We start from the raw sequence: 18,885 nt of genomic DNA on the forward strand, positions 1-18,885 counted from the left end.
TCTTGTGTGGTCGAAAATACCCTAAAATGCATCGCGTCACTGCTTAGCCGTGACTCAAACCTATTTGTGGTTTTTAAAATGTGGAATTGTAGGGTAACACTATTAATTTTAAATGTATTTTTTAAATTTGCAAATATTTATATTTTTTGAATTTAAAACCGCCCATTTAAAAAACGAACGACTACACTTGTTAACATAATATGTATTTTCTCATCTCGCATCCCTCGCAGTATCCTGGCATACACTTTAAGCTAAGTAATTCGTTAGTTAAGTAGATCTATACAAAATTGGTCTAAACTGTGGAAATAATCGGGAATAGTTGCACTTTATGTTTGAAGTCGAAGAATGAATACACAATTCAGTTGGTTACATTAAATGCGCGCATAGCAGCCTCGGGGCCAGACATCAAGAGACACATAAAACAAAGGAGACACAACTTGACAACCGAATGGAATACAAAAAATACAATCGCATAAGCTGCTCGCCACGGTTTCTAGTTCATCAGCAGATTCCAGGCGTCGTCCTCGGCAGTGCCTTTGTTGGCGGACGAGGCCGTTGCCGTCTTGGGCTTCACACTCTTCACGTCCAGGCTCTCGAAGCCCTCGCTCAGCTTCTGCGATGTGTCCTGCAGCTTCATGTTGCGGCGAGCTGTCGATCCGCCGGACGAAGCGTTCTGGTAGGAGGTCTCTGAACTCTGATAGTTCGTCGCCTCGAAGCCGGACCAGTCAGCGTCGCGGGTTAGGCCGGCGGAGGCGGTACCGCCGCCGCTGCTGCTACTCAACTGATTGTGGTACGAACTCGAGCTGGTCATGTGCGACTTGCTGTTGCCGTTGTCCTGCCAGCCGCCCCAGTCGCTGTCGCTGACGCCGCTCTGCTGACCCAAGCCTCCGGCCAGATTACCGCCCACGGAATTGGAACGCTGGTAGGCGCTGCTGTCCTCGAAGTTGGGATCGTTGTATCCGCCCTGCGGCGACGAAATGTTGCTGCCCGCCAGATTATTCCAACCTCGTTTGCCCATATCGGTGACCTGCGATCGGTATGTTTATATGTTAGAGGGATGTGGGTTTAGAGAAGATTAACTGGATGATGGGGAACTACAGACCTTGCTGGCTACATCGGTAACTCCGCATTGTACGGAATCTAGCAGAGTTCCCTCTTTAATCTACAACCAAAAAAAGATGCAAATAAATAATACAAACAATAAGGTGTACCAATTAAATTAACAAACAAATATGGGGATTAACTAAAGGGATTTTGCTCTCTTTTGTTGTTAAGGTGGGTTTCTACAGCTTTAAATTATTTAAAACTAATCAGCAGACTAATAATAAACCAAAAGAATACAAAATCAACATAATATTGAACCAAATCGAAGAGAATAGGCAAATAAGGAATCAAAATCTGAAAGATATACGAGCTGAGGCGCAGGACTCACCTTTGTCGAGGCCAAATTGACGGTGGTGACGGCCTTCTCCTTGGCGGTGCTGGCCAACTTGGAGGCGTTGGTGGAGAAAAGGCTCCAGCCAGAGGCCAAAGTGGAAAGCGTCGAGTCGAAAAGCTCCTGAGATTGCGTTTTCGGTGGTGGTTCGCGTGTGAACCCGAAACCTGCATATTTTCCGCCCTGACTCGGTGGCAAGTTTCTGAAACAATCAACTAGGATAAATCATAGCTAATGGACAGATATGCCATTAAGATCCTACTCTGGCCTGGAGGCATTCTCCACTTGGCGTCGGCTGAAGAACTCCTCCTTCTGGTCCTTGAACTCCTGCGTTTGGTACTGCTGATAGCCTCCAGGCTCGGCGCCTCCGCCATTCTGATAGCCTCCGTTTCCGCCATAACCTGTTGCACTGGGTCGCGACTGGTAGCTGCTGTTGCTGGAGCCACCTGAGCTGAAGCTATTGTTGCTGCCCACGCGGCCTTGCGCCTCCTTGAGATCCCAGCTCTTGCCCTGGGCCAAGGTGGCTATCTTATCGCGGTACAAAGCAGCCGCCTTCGAGTTGTAACGCTGCGTGATAGGCGCCCGTTCGTTCCAGTCCTCCTGATCCTCCAGAAACTCGCGCGCATTGCGATTGCCGCCCGCCTTCATCTTCTCCAGCTCGATGTCCTTCCACTTATCCATAGTGACGGAGCGCACGAAGGACAGATGCACGCCCAGACTGCGATGCTTGCCGGAGCACTCCAGGCAGATCCAGATGCCGTAGGTCACGGACACCCACTGCGGATTGTGGGTACCGCACTCGAAGCATTTCTAGTCATTTTTAAACAAAGAAATTGAAGCTTATCTAGCGTATGTGGACAAAGGAGCAAACCTACCGAGTTCTCATCCTGGGGTTTCAGTTCCTGGAGCACCCGTCGCGTTCTGGGACTCGCCATGGCAACTGGTTTCTATGGTTTCTGGCCCTGCTCTGGCGGATTGCCCAACTCTTTGCGTTCAGTTGGCTTCAGTTTCGCAGCTGATAACCGAGTTGCTAATGAAACTTTTGCTGACGCTGGCGCTGATTTGGGTGCAATCTTGGCTTTGAGATGGGGCGATTTGAAGCTCTCACACACGCTTACGAGCCTTTAAAGTCCACGGATCGCGACGAACGCCTGGCCAAACGCATTTAACAGAGTTTTGAATTTTTTTGGATCAGCTGGGACGCTTGCAATTAATGGCAAATTGGCAAAAAAAAAGTGTTAAGCGTGTCCCACTTGGAATTGGAGATGAGCTGACCACTCACGACAGCATCGATATACCGAATATTGCATGGAAAACCAAAGGAAGTTGGGCATACTATCGATATTTACCCATCTCAAAGTTCCACTTGGATTTTTGTTTTGCAGTGTGACCAAAGTGCAACTAAAGTGGAACGTTCGGAATTGCGATATATCGATAGTTTATTGAAAATGAGCGGGATATTTAAATATCTTAAGCAAACAAGTTTAATATATTTGAAACTGTCTTTCATAAAAGAAAACCTAAAAATATTAGCTTTAACATGTTTTAATGTTTTAATTTAAAATTCTATCGGTTTTATAAAAACAATAAAATATTTTTTTACTCTGTTGCTGTATTATATTTATTGTATATAGCTTGCATATAATATATTCAAGCTGCTTATTTACTAAATATTTCGAAAAAAGTTAGATAAGAACAAATATTTTCGAAATTATATAAATTAAATTAGACATTTAGAAAACCATTTTTATTCATCATTATCCAACATATGTTAATGTTAATGTGTTAATAATGTTAATAATGTTAATATACACATACATATTTTAGCTAAATATTGCACAAAAATCTCTGTCCGCTCTCCAGCAAATTCAATTAACCCAACTCGATGGCATCGCCTTTGTTGCGAGCACGCCGAAAACCCTTCAACAAATTATACATTATCACGCTGATCTGATTTCCAGATCTTCAGTACTCGTGCGGCGACTGGAGATGCAGCGCCGCCAATTTGCGCTGCGTCATCCCGAAAAAAGTTAATAAAAACAGCGATTTATCACACTCCTAACAGTAATCAATCTCCTACCGACTGTCGGTGGATTTTGATTCGATTTCGGTGTTTTGAATCCCGGACAGGGGAAATTACTTACATGATCGACTTCAATGCAAACAGACCGCGGGTGGCAGGGCCACCAAAGATGAAAGGGAACTCAAATCTGAGAGAATTTGGAGCCGCCTAAAAGCCATTTCCCTTTTCCCCATTTTTCAGTGCCCCTTGGAGGAAAAGTCCAAAAGGTAGGTGACCACACGCGTCTGCACATAATTCAATGCCATTCGGATTAGCATATAATTATGCACAATATTTCCGCAGTTCGGCTCTGCCTGCCCACCGCTAATTCCCTTTCAATTTCCAAACTCGCGCATTTATTTAAGTCAGCGTCTTTTGGCATCTCAGCGGATCTATAATTGCCGTCGCACGCCCAACAAGGGGGGCGTGGCAGATCAGATCTGGATGCGAGCGGCAACGAGCATATAATTGCCGCGGCGACCGCAGGATGTGTTGAATTTAAAAGCCTGCCGGGTAATCCGATCGATCGATCCGCCGATCGCCACGTCCCAGCCAACTTACGACTCCTTCCTTCGCTAAGTGAGCCGATGAGCCAGTGAGCCAAAGAGCCGGGCGTTCCTGGCTGGGCACTCGCTCGACGCTTTCAACAACTACTTGTCCCGCTGCCGGAGCGGATCCAATGCACTGAGATAAATAACAGACTTCTCAGATGAGAAAATAACCTTTCATATTCTATCAAGTAGTTAACAAAACGATCTTAGATTTTAGTTCATAATATTATGAGACTACTTCCTTTAGCTTCCTTTCTGTTGAAGACATCTCTTTAGTAAATCAAAATTTTCTAAGTTTGTTCAATCTAAATATAGAATTTTTAGCATTGAAAGATACCGTTATCTGTGTTTAAACTTCACTTATGCCATGTTTTTCCCTAATACAACACTGCATACATTTGAATTTGGTTGGCGCCCTTAATTTCTTCGAGTGTGCTCCGCTGGTGGTGGTCTTATCAGAAGCCGCGGAGTACTCCCCGATCTGCCAGAAATGGCATTGCTGCGCATCCATTATCGGCTCTGTCACTGCTCTTGCTGGGCGCAGCCACGCCCCCAAAAGCGCCACTGGGCATTGGGCAGTGCGTTGAGATCCGTTTTCGTTTCAGCTCCCAGCTCGCAGAGTCCAGGGTTGGATTTTGGGCTTATGGCCTGAGTTATTGTGTGGATACGATCAAATTATAGGCTTAGGCTTGCATTAAACTCGCATAGACGTCGTCGGTTGGTCGCAGCCAGACGAGGAGCAGCCATGGGTTCGCGGGCTCTGGAGAGGATGCGCATTTTATCATCGGGGCATCCGGTCGCGGCTCCTCCTATGCTTGAGATTTCCCCCCTATTTTTGTTCTCCTTTGGATCCACAAGCCCCTCGCAACTTGTCAACACGTGCAAAACAATGCTCGCAATCGCATTCGCATACGGATTTGCATTCGATTTCCCATTCCCAAATGACGTGCAAATGAATTTGAATTTATGCAAATGAGCAGACTGTTCGCACGCCGCAGCCACAAAGTCTGCGCAGGCACAGGTGATCTCTAAGGTAGAAAACAAAAAAAAAAAAAAATCATAAAAAACTCTGGCGAAATAAAATAAAATCGCTCGAAATTGCACCAATTAAGGGGAAATGTATGGAGAGGATCGTCGAGGACCAAGCAAAAAATAAAAAAAAAGAACAGAAATCAAAGGGGGGGAATGCAGATTGGTCTGCATTTATCAGCGATATTAAAGCGTTAAGTGAATTACTTATTCTCCTGGTCGCAGCAATGCGTTACCTTTCATGTCCTCCTGTCCGGAGGATGCCCCTCTCCAATCCCACCTGCCCTCTCACCTTTTCGAGTTGTCAATGCCGATGTCGATGGCCGCGATCTTGCATGCGACAATTATATGGGCCCTGTGCTGTGCTGTGCGACGCCAGTTTGGCTCCCGATCTCATGGCCAAAAGCGGCAGCTCTCTGAAAAGAGGGCCCAAATCCAAGGGGAGGGCGTATGAGCTGGGTGCTGAGGAGCCAGGACTAGTGATCCGGCTACCGAAGACGCAAGGCTTTGGCCATTCTGGTGCCGCTCTGGTGCCGCTCCGCGCCGCTGATCGATTCGCAGCCAATCGATCGGCAGCATCATGCAACCGCGCACAGCCTTCAGCTTCAGCATTTGGAGTGGAGATCGGAGCACAGAGGTGGATACCAAAGGGGGTTCCATGGGGCTAACGAAACTCACAAAAGGGAACTTTGCTCTCAGTCATTCCAAGGCTACAGCAGCCCTTTTAACTAAGATAAGCTTTAGTTAGATGACTCAAAGTTTAAAATTCATATGATTTTACTTTAAGCTCCCTTTTGGACTTCGCCTCTGTGCTCCAATCCTCAGCTGGGACCCATTCCTGCTCCTTAGCTTAACAAATCGTGCCAAATAACACAACATAATGACAACAAAGCAGACGACGACGACGACGACTCCGAGTCCGCAGACGATGTCCACTTGGCTGCCTTTGGTCTGGGATGCTGAGATGTTGGGATGCTGGGTTGTTGGGGAGCTGGGAATCGCAGGTCGGTGATTGCCATTTCAAGATTTCGCCACTCACACCAGCACACAACGTGGGGATGGCGAAAATTAAGAGATATTTATAATAAGCACGAAAACCACTTAATACTAACGCCTTTGGCAATTAACAGGTACAGGCAACGGACAACGGCTGAATTGGCGGCCAGGATGCAATCGGAACTCGAGGATGATATGCAATCCACTCTCGCTTGGATACACCAGCTCCATTCAGGGACACTGGCTGTCACTAAGAAAATGGAGCGGCACATTTGACCCCAAAGCGCCACTTTGGACACAAAGGCAATTTCGGGGAAAAACTATTTCAATCTGACAGATTCACTGAGATAAAAGATTTTTAACTATTACTAACAAAAAGCTTTGTCTGCTTTAGGATATTAAAAAGTGGCTGAAAAGTTGGATTGACACTAAATTGGGGATATATTTATACAGATTATCAGATATAACGACATAAAATATATAGTAAAGGAAATGAAGTGACGTATTTATTTCAATTTTTCCGTATTTATTTTCCATTTCTTGAACCATTTGAAACAATTATACATATTTAAGCCCAACCTAAATCGATTTATAAGAAATAAGAAAACAAGGAAAAACTCTATAAATATATGTACATTTACTTTTCTTCTGACTGAATGCCATATCCATATTTTGTATGTCATTTTAATGGCGCCTTGATGACAAGAGAGACCCTTGTAAGCAGCGCATGTCAAATGGACATTTAATCGAATTTTTTCCGGTGTAGCGCTATCTTGTGGAGCACAATTCATTTCGACGACTCATCGAAAGCCGCAGGTATCCATCCAGGTATGGAGATTCAGGCATTAATTGTTTCGCATTCCCCTGGCGTCATTCTTTCATCAAAGATCGACGCTGGAATTGACGCCTTCGGTGGCTCATTACAATCCGGACAATCAATAATGGATGGATGGATGGATCGGTGGATCGGTGGATCGGTGAATGGATGGGGGATAGGAGAAATAGTTGGCGCATAGCGCGATTGATTCTCACCGATCGGCGATGAAATGAATAACTGTTTTCGGGTGCTGCCCCCGTGGATCAACTTGAATCAACTCGAATCATCTCTTGAGCGAACGATTATGGCAGTGGTTTTCTGATTTGACAGGCGTTAAATTAAAATTTAATTCGGCCATCTATATAATTATAGTGATCCATCCGAGCATACACATTGACGACAAAAACGAGGACGGCGACGACGACTACTCGCCAGCGCATGTAATTAAAGCCACATTAATCACCCGGCTCCAGCGATGGATCCCCTCCACATCCCCCCCAGATCCCCACCAGATCTCATACCCATCTCTCGCCAGGCACTTGAATTGGTTACTGTGGAGCTGAAGCCTGTGCCTCTGTGTGTCTGCTTTTCACTTCGCTTTTGGTAGCCACAAAATTGTCAGATTTGTCCACTTGAGTTATTTTCGAAAAGACTCTTTCGAGATCTCCATGCCTCCCCCCCCCCCCAAAACCGTTCCCCCCTCGTGTTTCGCCAGGTGTGTCAAAGGGTGTCATCTTGTGAATTCCCAAACCAATTATACGAAACTCGTGAGAACTTATCGTTTCGATTTTATTTGTACTCAGCACGCGGTTAGAAGTTTTGTTTGCAGTGATAGAAACTGAATAAATTATGTAAAAATTGCACTAAATTCTCGATTTAAAGCGATAGGAATGAAATGGTCACTCGGCGTCGTGCTCCACATTGATAACCTCCTCCTCCTCCTGCTCATCCTCATACTCTCGCTCCTCCGACTGATGATCCCGTCCAGACTGTGCCTGGATTGGTGACGAACCATGTCCCAGATTGAGGGGCGTGCCCATGTACTTGGCTATGTACTGGCGGGCGAAGCTGAGCGCGAAGGCCGCCGCCGATGCCGTGGGCAAGGTCATGGGCATCGGCAAGGTCATGGGCAGAGCGCGAAATGCACTGTTCTCACCGCCCATTGATAATGGAGCTGATGCTGTGGGTGAGGCAGTGGCCACCGCCGCTGCTGGCTCTTCCATGTGCTGGTTGCTGCTGACGCTGCTGGTTTTGCTGCTCATTTTGCTGCCGGGATTGATGGTGTTGCACGGTTGACTGTTGCTGCTGCTGCTGCTGGTGTTGCACATGTTGCTGGTGCTGTACGGATATGGCTGCTTCTGTTGGCCAGATTCTGGAACTGCAACTGGAACTGGAACTGGGATTGGACTGACCGGACTGACCACCGGATTGACCAACGGCGTGGGTGAGCTCGATGTCGAGGGCGAGTCGCGCTGCTTGATCAAGTTGACCCGCTGGTGGCGCCGCCATTTCGCTCGTCTGTTGGAAAACCAAACCTGGTTGATCAATCGGTGAAGAGACAATTTGTTAGTCGATAAAAAAAGAGACGTGGGATTCACTGTGTGTTCATCACCGGAGCTGCTAACTGCTAGCTCCGTCTGTGTGGTTAGTAGGGGGGTGTTCGAGTTGGGATCTTGTTGCTGGTATGCCAATAATAATGTAGGTTCTATCGACTCACCTGCACCCTGGCCTCGCTCAGTGCCGTCCGGGCGGCCAGTTTCTCGCGGGTATTCACGCAGGGATAGTGCGACTTGTCGAACTCCTTCTCCAGCTCATCCAGCTGCTCCGGACTGAAGGTGGTGCGATTGCGCCGGAACTTCGGCTGGTCACTGTCCTGCGACTCGCTGTCCTCGCCTTCGATATCTGCAATGGTATATATGTTAATTGATTCAAGAAATCAGGCTGTTATAAGTGCTTAAGTTGACTCACCTATCATCCGATTGGCATCTGCGTCTGGGGAGCGGCTGTCCCTACTTCCGGAATCCGGCGAAAGTGCCGGCAGGGAGAGGCGTCCACTTCCGGCACTACTATCCCCGCATCCACTGCCGCTGTTGGTATTGTGGCCATTGCTGTGGGTGGTGTTGCTGTTGCTGCTATTGGGATTTGAGCTCATGTTGCCATCACTGCCATAGCTGCTGCCACTGCCGCCCGGCTGCAGTGCACCACCGGCTCCAGCAGGGCCGCCACCAGGTGGCGTGGCCAGGGGCACGGCTCCCCACAGCGGATGATGCGCCGGCCAAGTGGGGAAACTGGTGTACGGATGCGGATGTGTGGGATGGATGGCATAGCCGTAACTCGCCGCCCGAGCAAATTCCGCAGCTGCCCTTTCCGCCGCTCGATTACGCAATATGCGATTGATGCTGCTCACCGAAGGAGCAGTGGCATTGGTGCAGACACCTTGGGGATATGGAATGCATGATTAATTTGAAATGATTTTCAAAAATACTATTGGGTATATTCTAATACCTGAATACCTTCTCTTGCTGATATCTCTGGACTTACTTGCTTGCCAAGATTTTCTCACTTTTAAGGAGTTTTTCTGATTTTACCCCTAAATAGCTACAATACCTATAAAATGTACATTATTATAGTGAGCATGTGAATTAAGTACATGTCTGCAACAGATTAGCTGCTGAAATAATTCCTAAATCTCAACGCATAAAATCAGTTAATTTCAATGGATATTCACAAGAAAAGGAAACTGATTTGTATACCCATTTAGTCGCTGTCTCCTACACCGGATGCTGTGCATCATGACCTGCTGGTGACCCCGAAATGAGCCGAGCAGATTGACTGTAATGAGCGGAGCGATTGCCATCTCGCCATGTGTGTGTTCGTGCGTCTCATGCGAGAGATTGCTATCGGATCGATTCATTGCACACTGTCCTCCTGTGCCCAGTGTCCACTGTCGCCGGTTCACTGTACACCGTCCACTCTCCGCTCACCCCTGACCATTTTCCACTGCCCACGGGTGCAACTGTCAACTGATGGACTGGTTGCTGAGTCGCCGATTGGACTACTTAACTGGCTCCTATTCTGGCCGCGATTATCTCGCAAACTTTGGCGGAGGGAGCCCGAAATGAGTGACACAAATGTGAGCACATTTACATATCAATCGGACGACTCGCAGCGGATGTTCATAAATTAGCCGATCGATAAATCTAAATCTGCCGCAGTGGAACAATATACACAAAATACATACATATACATATATACATCCTACCGATTCCTTACAACATTAAATGAGCCCTCGACGGGCAGTCGAGCATTACGAGCACCATAAACACATCAATCCAGTGCCGATGCCCGATGCTGATGGCTGCTCCTTCCAAGTTCCTCCTGTCAATCTGAGGGAAGAGCTGACGGAGCTGGGAAGCTGAAGAATCTGGAGAAGCGCGTAAGCGAGTTGGAACCAAGTCCAGTCGCCTGTCGCGACCGTTGTCATTTGTTGGCCAATTTCGCTTTCGGGGGTTCCCTGTCAGTTAATTAGCCCAGCTACTCGCATTGTGTCCCTACCCATTCGATGCTCCCTACTCACTACTCCCTACTCAATATTCCTACTTGATAATCCCAATCGGTATCCTCCTGGTCTTTGTTTTCCATTCACCTACCTTCGGTGATCAGTCGCTCGCGGATTTCCCATGCAAAGATCGTCGGATTCTCGCGCTTGTACTGCTCGATCTTGGAGACGACAGTCGGGGTGGCCACCTTCGGCTTGGAGCCGCCAATTAGGCCAGGTGGTCGCAGGGTGCCTGCAAGATGGATAAATTGGGGTTTCAACAATGTACTACAGTATATGGATCTTAAATAGTGGGGAAGTTATATGAAAACTAGTGAAATATAAAGTATCTACTTAGTATGGTTTTTAGTTTTAGCAAGTACTAATCTTCCAATTCTAAAGATTAAAATCAGTAACTTCCTACCCATTTTAATATTATTCAAATTGATATTGATTTATGTTTAATCATCGAAAACAACATTTGTTTTGAGAACAAATTTAGGCCTGATTGTGAAAAATGTGGGGATAGTTATCGAAATTAATTTTGGTAGCCGCGAAATCTGTTCGCTTTGTGGGCGTGTCCGGCTGTTTAAACTTAAGTAGACACATTCCCCATCCCAGTTGTGCAATCAATTTGACTGTTTTACATTCTATTACCACTTGGGCTGACTTGGGTGCCTTCGGGCTTGAGTATTGCGAATATTGTGAGTATTGTGAGTATTGTGCGACTCGCATAATTTTCACATTGTTCAAAGTTGGCGTGGCCGTGTGGGCGTTTCGGATGGGTCAAAAGCCCGGCGGGCGCAATGCATTGTATCGCTTTTGGAGGCTTCCACACACCAGTTACTAGCTACTAGCTACTATCTGCCAGATACTTCCACACATAGCAGATGGGAGATGGAATGGCAGATACCTGCTACCTGTTGACTGCCTGCTCCGAGCCACTAACTAACTAGACAATTAAGCCAGCAGCCGGCGTCCATTCAGCGTAGCGCTAATTTGAATATTTGACAACATCAGCTCAGCGGCCCCAGACTCCAAGTCGCAGTGGCAGCCAGCCGAGTCACCAAGTCACCAAGTCACCGGAGTCACAAAGTCGGCTCAAATGATAATTCGTCGGAAGCAGTTCACAGGCGCGCGCGTTTATCTTGTAAATTGAGCTCTGTCGTCGGATTACACTGCAAGAAAATGCCAGTGATAATCACTTTAGATCGCAGAATTAGCGGGTATTAACTTTGATTCCAGGTAATTTATGACGCATCTCGTAGATACTTGATAGCAAATGTAAATATATATACATTATAAGACATTCATTTCAGTCAGGCAAATTTCCAGCAATAAAGAAAAATCATAGTTTAAAATGTAAATACCCTGATTAACTAACATTTCTTTGGATTTACTTTGCATTTATCGCATTGGCAGTCGGTTTTTTTTTCTCGGCGCATTTGGTTGCCTTAAATTAATGAATGAATGGGCACAAATGTACTTGCACATTTGTTTTCTAGCTGGCTTTTTGAGCAAAACGGAAATTATTTACACAATTTCAATTGACTGGAATGGGAATGAATGGCATCCACAGAGATCGGATGCCGCGATTGAAAGCTACGCTAGTGAGTATCTGTGAATGGGCAGATTTATTTGGCGTATCTACTAAACTAGCTAGTGACAAAACAGCACTTCCCTAGTTAGTTGCTATATCATTTGAATTGCGGTTTGTAAACTAATTATTGTATATTATTGTATTATTGTATAAAAATTATAATAGACATTATAGTAACAGCGTTTAAAGATAAAGATATTCTCATTTCAGAGTGGCAAATTTAATTTAATACTTTTGAATACTATTGTTATTGTTATTTGTTTCTAAGGAATTCTTTGTTTCCGGCTCAAGATCTAAGCTTGCAATTCAAATTGGCCGTTTCGAGTGCAGATGTGTGCAAATCGAGATTGACATGGCTGGGTATTCTGGCCACAGGTGGCAACAGGTGTGCGGCTGCTGCAGACTGCCTCGCGAGGTAGGTGAGAGGACAAGGAGGGCGTCCAGGTGCAGATGGGGGCGATGGCGATTGCCAATCGATTTGTCGTGTTTACGTGACCCCAACTAACGGAGCCGTGCAAATCGATTGGGACGCTTGGTGACACTTGGCAATTGCATTTGGGGCGCGTGTTTTGTGGTTCCGCTGCGGTTAATGCCGCTGATCGCATTGGTCAGGGTGGTCTAGACCACGTCTGACTTCCTGCTTTCCAAATGCCCTTCGCAACTACCACCCCCCTTTCCCTTACTCACCCAGCAACTTGGATACGGCTCCTTGTTGGGATAGCATATGCTGCGCCAGATCATATCCACGCAGTCCGAAGCGGGACAACTCCAGTAGTCGATGCTGCGAGGCCAGGGCGTTGAGATTCGTGGCCGCCGCCGCTGCTGCTCCTGGTCCCGCTGCTGCACTGCCTCCGCAGAAGATGCCGCCCAACGCCGCAGCAGGGGGTGCTCCTTGGGTGAGGATGGGCGTGGAGGGGCTCAAACTGTGCGGTTGGGCGAGAACTAAAATGGGAGAGCAGAAAAGTAATCATCAGAGCACAGAAAAAAAAATCTTATGATTTTATCTGATCTTGAATAATAGACGTACATTAAAATAACTTATACTAGTTCATAAGTTAAAGATCAATTAGGCAATCAAAATTAATTTTAACATAAATAAATACTTCTTATTGCTCATTCTTTTGTATACCCAATTTTTCTTGGTGCAGGATCGCCAAATCATTAAACGTCAATTGGAATTTAAACGAAGCTGTTGCCGGCATTCCGCGCGTGACACAGAAACACCAAGAAATTTGTAGCCCGATCATCTGGAGAGACTGGGGCTCCAATCATTTTGGGGGGCAGCTGGTATGGACAGCGAACAGAGATGGCTGGACAAATTTCGGTGTGTGTTTTTGATCGACGACGTCAAAGTCAAAGTCGAGCCAGAAGGAGCTGCTCCGTCCTCCATGCCTCCGTCCAGTGGCGGAAGTGTCAACGTTTATGGGCATAATGGACGCGGTGTGGTCCATTACCGCTGACACCGACTGTTGATTCCAGTCGGAATTTATGAAATTCTCGCTGGCAATTTGTAGCTCGGAGCTGGAACTCTGGATCTCTGGATCTCAGTATCTCTGTATCGGAATCACAATCGAAATCGCAGAATTGCGGAATGGGATGGCAGATCGCTTGTCAGCGGACTGGCAGCAATTGGCCATTCCTCGGATGTAGAAGCTTTTATGTTCATTTTGACATTTTATCTGATCGCGAGAACTGCACACATTTTAACACCTCTTTTTTGGTGCGATCGAGCTCCGTGTGTGGCGACGACGGCATGCCATCGTTTTCCCAGTATGCACTTCGATTGGGGCATCTCCTCCAGCTTCGCCAGCTCCTGGGCTAATTAAACCCCATGCAGATGGGACTGGGAGCTGGGAGCTGGACCTGGACCAGCTTACTCCATTTAAAAGTGCCCGGCTGCAATTTGTTGCACTCGCATGTTGCGCCAATTGTTGTGGCCGCGGTTATGGCCATGCTTGATTTATGCCGCCGCAACAGCCGGCCAACTTGGATGTCAACAGGCGGTGAGCTTGCCCCCGGATTGCCCCAGTCCCGGATCCTGTTGCCTGTGTTGCAGTCACAGTCCAGATTCTATGGATCGACCGATGATTTACTACGCAATGCGACAGCTCCGACTGCCCTGCGATGCGCCTCAGTCAATTGCAAAAGCGGCTTAAAATCGCTGGAACCACGGCCCAAAACCAAAGCCACTCGCTCTTCTTCTACATACTGTACACTGACATTTTTAATGGGTGTTTATCCTTATATGGATTAATATGTTAGTGAGATGCTTTCCTAGTATAGCCTTATATTCAGATGAGCGCTTAATTCGAAATAGAAGATATTATATGTTTTAAATATACATAAATATATAATAACATATGTGGTCTTGATTTATATTAAATCTGTTATTATAGTAAATTAATCGAGAGATAATAATTTAAAGGCCAAACATTATTTATGTATTGGTTTATATACAATACATATGTAAATGCTAGCTATTGCTGATTTAAATATATGTACATATACCTGCCTTTAAATGAGTGTTAATAATAGATCCCTCAAACTCGTACTCTTTCTTTGGACTCAGTATGCATTTTTCTCAGTGCATTCGTTCGCACGTCACCGTGAGACTTATAACAAGAAGCGATGCCGATCGGAGTTGGACTAAAGCTCGAACTCGAACTGGGGATCGCAGCTCGCCACAAGTGATGATCGCCTCGGAATTCAATTGATAGTTTGATTTATTGCTACCGGTAACTTTTTGCCGCTTCGTCCCCAGCCCCCCTCCACCCCTCTCCATCACCATCCATCCAGCCAGCCAGCGCATATAAATTAAAGTTGCTCGCTTTTTATGTGGCTCCTCGACGCATCCCCATCCCGATCTCCTCTAACCACATACCCATCCCAATCCCAATCCCAATCCCCTTCAGTTAGTGCTCGCTGATCTTGTTTGTCGCGCGCAGCGCATTACTCGTCCTCTGGAAAGCGAAGCTTCTGGTTTTTACTGCCAGTGCGCATTACTGCGATCTTCGCACATTTTCCTAAGCTCCAAGAATTTTGCGGCGGGGCGACGTGCTCTTACATAAGTCAGTCTAATTTTATGCCATCCTTTATTGGATTTCATTGTACGGCTCTGGCTTATGGTCCATGGCTATTAATTGTGGCTAACCAGTATGGTGCAAAAATGCAAATTGAAATAAAACACCTTTATCTTTTCACAGATGCATAATTGCTTTTTAATTGTGTATCTAATTTTGTATGTTTATCTCAACGATGATAAAACGTAGCCTTGGACAAATCTTTTGGGACTATTAAATTGGATTGAAAAAATATGGGTGTGTTCCGTATCACTTAAAATTTCAAAATTCATAGGAATATTAAAAAAGTAATGATGTTGTACGGGAATTAATCATTGAGGAGAACTGATATGAGTTTAGTTTGGAGATCTTTACATTGTGAGCTATACCAAATAAAGTTATGATATCTATTTCTAAAGGTAGCACACTTTAGTAAGTACTAATATTACTCTTTTTGCATATTGTTAGCAATGCCCAAAATGTCCTGAAATGGTGACCCCGATTCCTTAGCCGGAAGAATCACCATCTGGGCTGACACACATATTCGCCAACGTAACGCAAGTGGAGAGTAACGCAAGGAGTTCGGACCATGTGCATACGAAATGGCCAAACCTAACCATACCAAAAACCGAACTACATACAAACCATACCGAGCCCCAGCGAAACTGAGGCACTCCTCGGAATCATTGTGCACACCTTTTATACGCTTGGCTTTCTAAGAATAATGTGAATACACGCACCACGTAACCTGAGAGCCCTAAGTATGGTTTCTGCCCTATGCTTAAACTTCAATGTATGCCATGTACCTTCCACCCCCCTTCGATTCTCCCCCCCCCCCTTCTCACCTCTTTTTGGTGTCTCTTTTTCAGTGAGTCTCTACCTCTCGGGGCTCTTTTTATAATTATTTATTTATTGTGCAACTTCCAACACCTTCCAGAGACAAGTCAAAGCTTTGCTGTCCGCTGCGTCCCGCTTTTTCCATCCGGGGAATATACTCGTACTATGTGTGTGTGTATCTTGCAGATACATTCGATGGCCGCCGACGTGAACTAATTTTATTTGACAACCCATACTTGTGCAAAACAAATTGCCACTGATGTGCGAAAGACCAAAACAGTTGCCACAGCTCAGTTGTGTCTTGCTGCGTGTTGCTGCTGCTGCTGCTGCGTTGCTGTTGTGAAATTTCCAAATCATTGCACTGCTCCAGCATGCATTTGACTAGTGCCACCAGTTTCTTGTGCCCGGTTGGCTTTTGTTTTAAACTGTTTCGAGCCCCCGATTCCCGATTCCATGTCAGTTCACGGAATTCGCCCGAATCTTGCGGCTCACATGGAGCGTGCAGCAATAGCAGTGCCACAAGGGGCAACATTAGTAGTAAAATCAACTAAGAAACCAACGAACTTAACTTAAACGTTAGTGGAGATAAAACATTTGTAGTTCTCGTGCAAAATAAAAAAAAAAAACAATCAAACAATCGGAAAATCAATGAATTTAAAGGCTATTTAAGTTACTTTTAAAGCTTTGGTGCTAAAAATAATAAGACAAACCTGTATTTAAAAATTACAAAAATAATTTGCTGTACGTGAACAAATTAAAAAAAAAAACAATTTAAATAAAATTTTTAGGATTGGGCATTGTAAGAATTTAATTGGATGATAATACATTTTATATGCTGCTGACTTTAATAAAAGTTTATATTTTAAATCCTTATTATCCTTATAATCCTTATACTTGTTAGAAATATAATACAATATATTATTATATAAATATAATATAATGTAATTAGTAAACGAAAGAATGCATAGAAAGTTTCTCAGATGAATTCTGAATTGTATTTGGTTTTGAAAACTGAAAACTGTCAGTTATGATTTTTCATACGTTTTCCCATTCAAAAAATATTACTAAATTTTTTTTAAATAAAACTAACTACTCCTTTTCTGGATGAGCACATTTTCTTTAGAAACTCATATATGATACTTTTACTGAAACTTAAGCCTGTTAAAATTCAAATTAAAGTCGATAAAGTCATTAAAAAGTTTTTTTGTTAAATTAGAAAGGAGCGTTTTGTTCCAATCGAACTCGCATCAACAATAAATTAAAATGTGCCAAACAAGGCTTGTAAAATATTATTTATTTTAGCACTCACCTGTGGTAGCAGCCGTGGGCGAAACGGGCGTGATTGCCGCCGGCTGACCGACGCCTCCCGCGGAACTGCCCAGCAGTTGGAGATGCGACGGCAACGGCACGGCGGCCATGGGCATGATGGCGCCGGGGGATTGAGAGCCGGCGGTGGCGGTAGCGGGAATTGCGGGTGCTGCTCCTGGCAGGGAGACTCTAATGGCTGCAGTTGTCCTTGTGGGTCCGGGTGAGGTGCTGGTTGCCATGCCACGCTTCCAAAAATCTTCAAGCGCCAGCAATGCAATTGATGTGTTTGGCTATTTTTTTTTTCTCAGTGAACAACAGGCGGCATTTTGTGGGCTTTCTGTGTTTCACCGACGGTTTTTTTGAAAGGGATTATTTGTGAAATTTTTGTTTTTTTTTTGGCACGCCACTCGAAAACGCGCACCGAAACCGCTCGCTTGTGTTGCTGTTGCAAGTTGCACGTTGCTGCTTCTGTTGCTGCTTCTGTTGCGGCTGATGTTGCTGTTGCGTCGTGTTGTTGCTGCTGCTGCTGCTGCTGCTGCTCAACGCTCGCTGACTCGACGCGCACCGCACTTCGCACTCAAACTCAACGCCCGCCGACTCGCTGAATGAGACTGAACTCGGAGCCACCGGCAGCGCAATATCTTACTTGGCCAAAACCTGGATCGGGTTGCTATAGCTGTTGTGTTGCTGCATTCTGGTTTGCCTGTGCTTGTGGTCGGTTTGCCACTGAGCATTCAGCCGTGTTTTTTTTTTCCGCCTCTGAGTGTGTGTGTGTGTGTGGGGGGGTGCGTTAGTGTGTGTGTGCTCGCTTTGAGCGTCGCCCCATTGAGCAGTTTGCTGAGGAAATGAGAGGCAAAATCGGAGGTGGAAAAAAATATGCCGAGAAAAGCGTAGCAGTTGTAAAAGTTCAATAATTAATTACTCGGGCATTCGATTTCAGTGCATTGTTTATCAAAAACTTTCTGGCCCGAACTGCGCTACCAGTTGCTTTCGGCCTTTTAATTGAGCGGCGTTTTTGTTTGGTAATACATACGTGGTGTTGGCCAGTTGGAAAAGTTGTTATATGGAAATGCCGACACCACGAATCGGCTGTCAATCATCGATCACCAAAGGAAGCACTGAAAGAAACACTCAGCTTGAGTGATTTTAGGGAAAGTAAATAAAACACAATAAGATATGATATTATATGATATGCTGCCTAATCCTTTAATACAATTGGAAAATTGTGTCTATATAAAGATGTAATATTAAGTTCTATAATAATGTGCCATTAATGTTATTACAATTTTTATATATATTTGTTTTCTGACTATTGTATTGATTAATTCATGAGATAAACATTCAAAGGGCTGTAGGCGGTAAACTATTTAATATATCATGTTTGCATTTAAATACGTTTATATGTGATGTGTGCAAACTATACATAACAAAAAACAGTTTTCTCTTTATCCCAAAATCCGATAATTTTAAATCGTTTAAATTTAATATGAAATGTTAAATTTTTTTGCGTGATTCCCATATCCTTGGCTCCCGTACACTGAACCCCTTCTTCTTCTGTTTCTTCCCCAAAATCGAGGATGAGCAAAAAGCGCATTACACGGGACATTGGCGGACATTAGTGACTTGGCCGGACGAGAAACCAATGAATCCACG

The 18,885-nt window shown here is 45.1% G+C and overlaps 2 protein-coding genes across 4 annotated transcripts; both read right to left on the reverse strand.

The window, feature by feature from the left end:
* Positions 1–183: 183 nt before the first annotated feature.
* On the reverse strand, positions 184–2,738 carry ArfGAP1 (ADP-ribosylation factor GTPase activating protein 1). 2 transcript variants are annotated; one of them, NM_079316.3, is made up of 5 exons: positions 2,311–2,738; positions 1,698–2,245; positions 1,433–1,637; positions 1,103–1,162; positions 184–1,027 (listed from the first exon to the last, which is right to left on the reverse strand). In NM_079316.3, the coding sequence occupies exons 1-5, from the start codon at positions 2,368–2,370 to the stop codon at positions 494–496; spliced, it is 1,407 nt and encodes a 468-aa protein (NP_524040.2). In that variant the 5' UTR covers positions 2,371–2,738; the 3' UTR covers positions 184–493. The 2 variants fall into 2 exon arrangements, with proteins under 2 accessions (NP_524040.2, NP_001261761.1); NM_001274832.1 differs by lacking the exon at positions 1,103–1,162.
* A 4,929-nt stretch (positions 2,739–7,667) lies between these two features.
* On the reverse strand, positions 7,668–17,826 carry toe (twin of eyg). 2 transcript variants are annotated; one of them, NM_001274833.1, is made up of 6 exons: positions 17,234–17,826; positions 12,716–12,970; positions 10,541–10,681; positions 8,859–9,326; positions 8,608–8,792; positions 7,668–8,408 (listed from the first exon to the last, which is right to left on the reverse strand). In NM_001274833.1, exons 1-6 carry the CDS (start codon positions 17,469–17,471, stop codon positions 8,043–8,045), a joined length of 1,653 nt encoding a protein of 550 aa, NP_001261762.1. In that variant the 5' UTR covers positions 17,472–17,826; the 3' UTR covers positions 7,668–8,042. The 2 variants fall into 2 exon arrangements, with proteins under 2 accessions (NP_001261762.1, NP_524041.2); NM_079317.3 differs by having other exon boundaries at positions 7,668–8,425.
* Between the last annotated feature and the right edge of the window lie 1,059 nt (positions 17,827–18,885).

Source organism: Drosophila melanogaster, chromosome 3L (genome assembly GCF_000001215.4).
Source record: "Drosophila melanogaster chromosome 3L".
Classification (NCBI taxonomy): Eukaryota; Metazoa; Arthropoda; class Insecta; order Diptera; family Drosophilidae; genus Drosophila; species Drosophila melanogaster.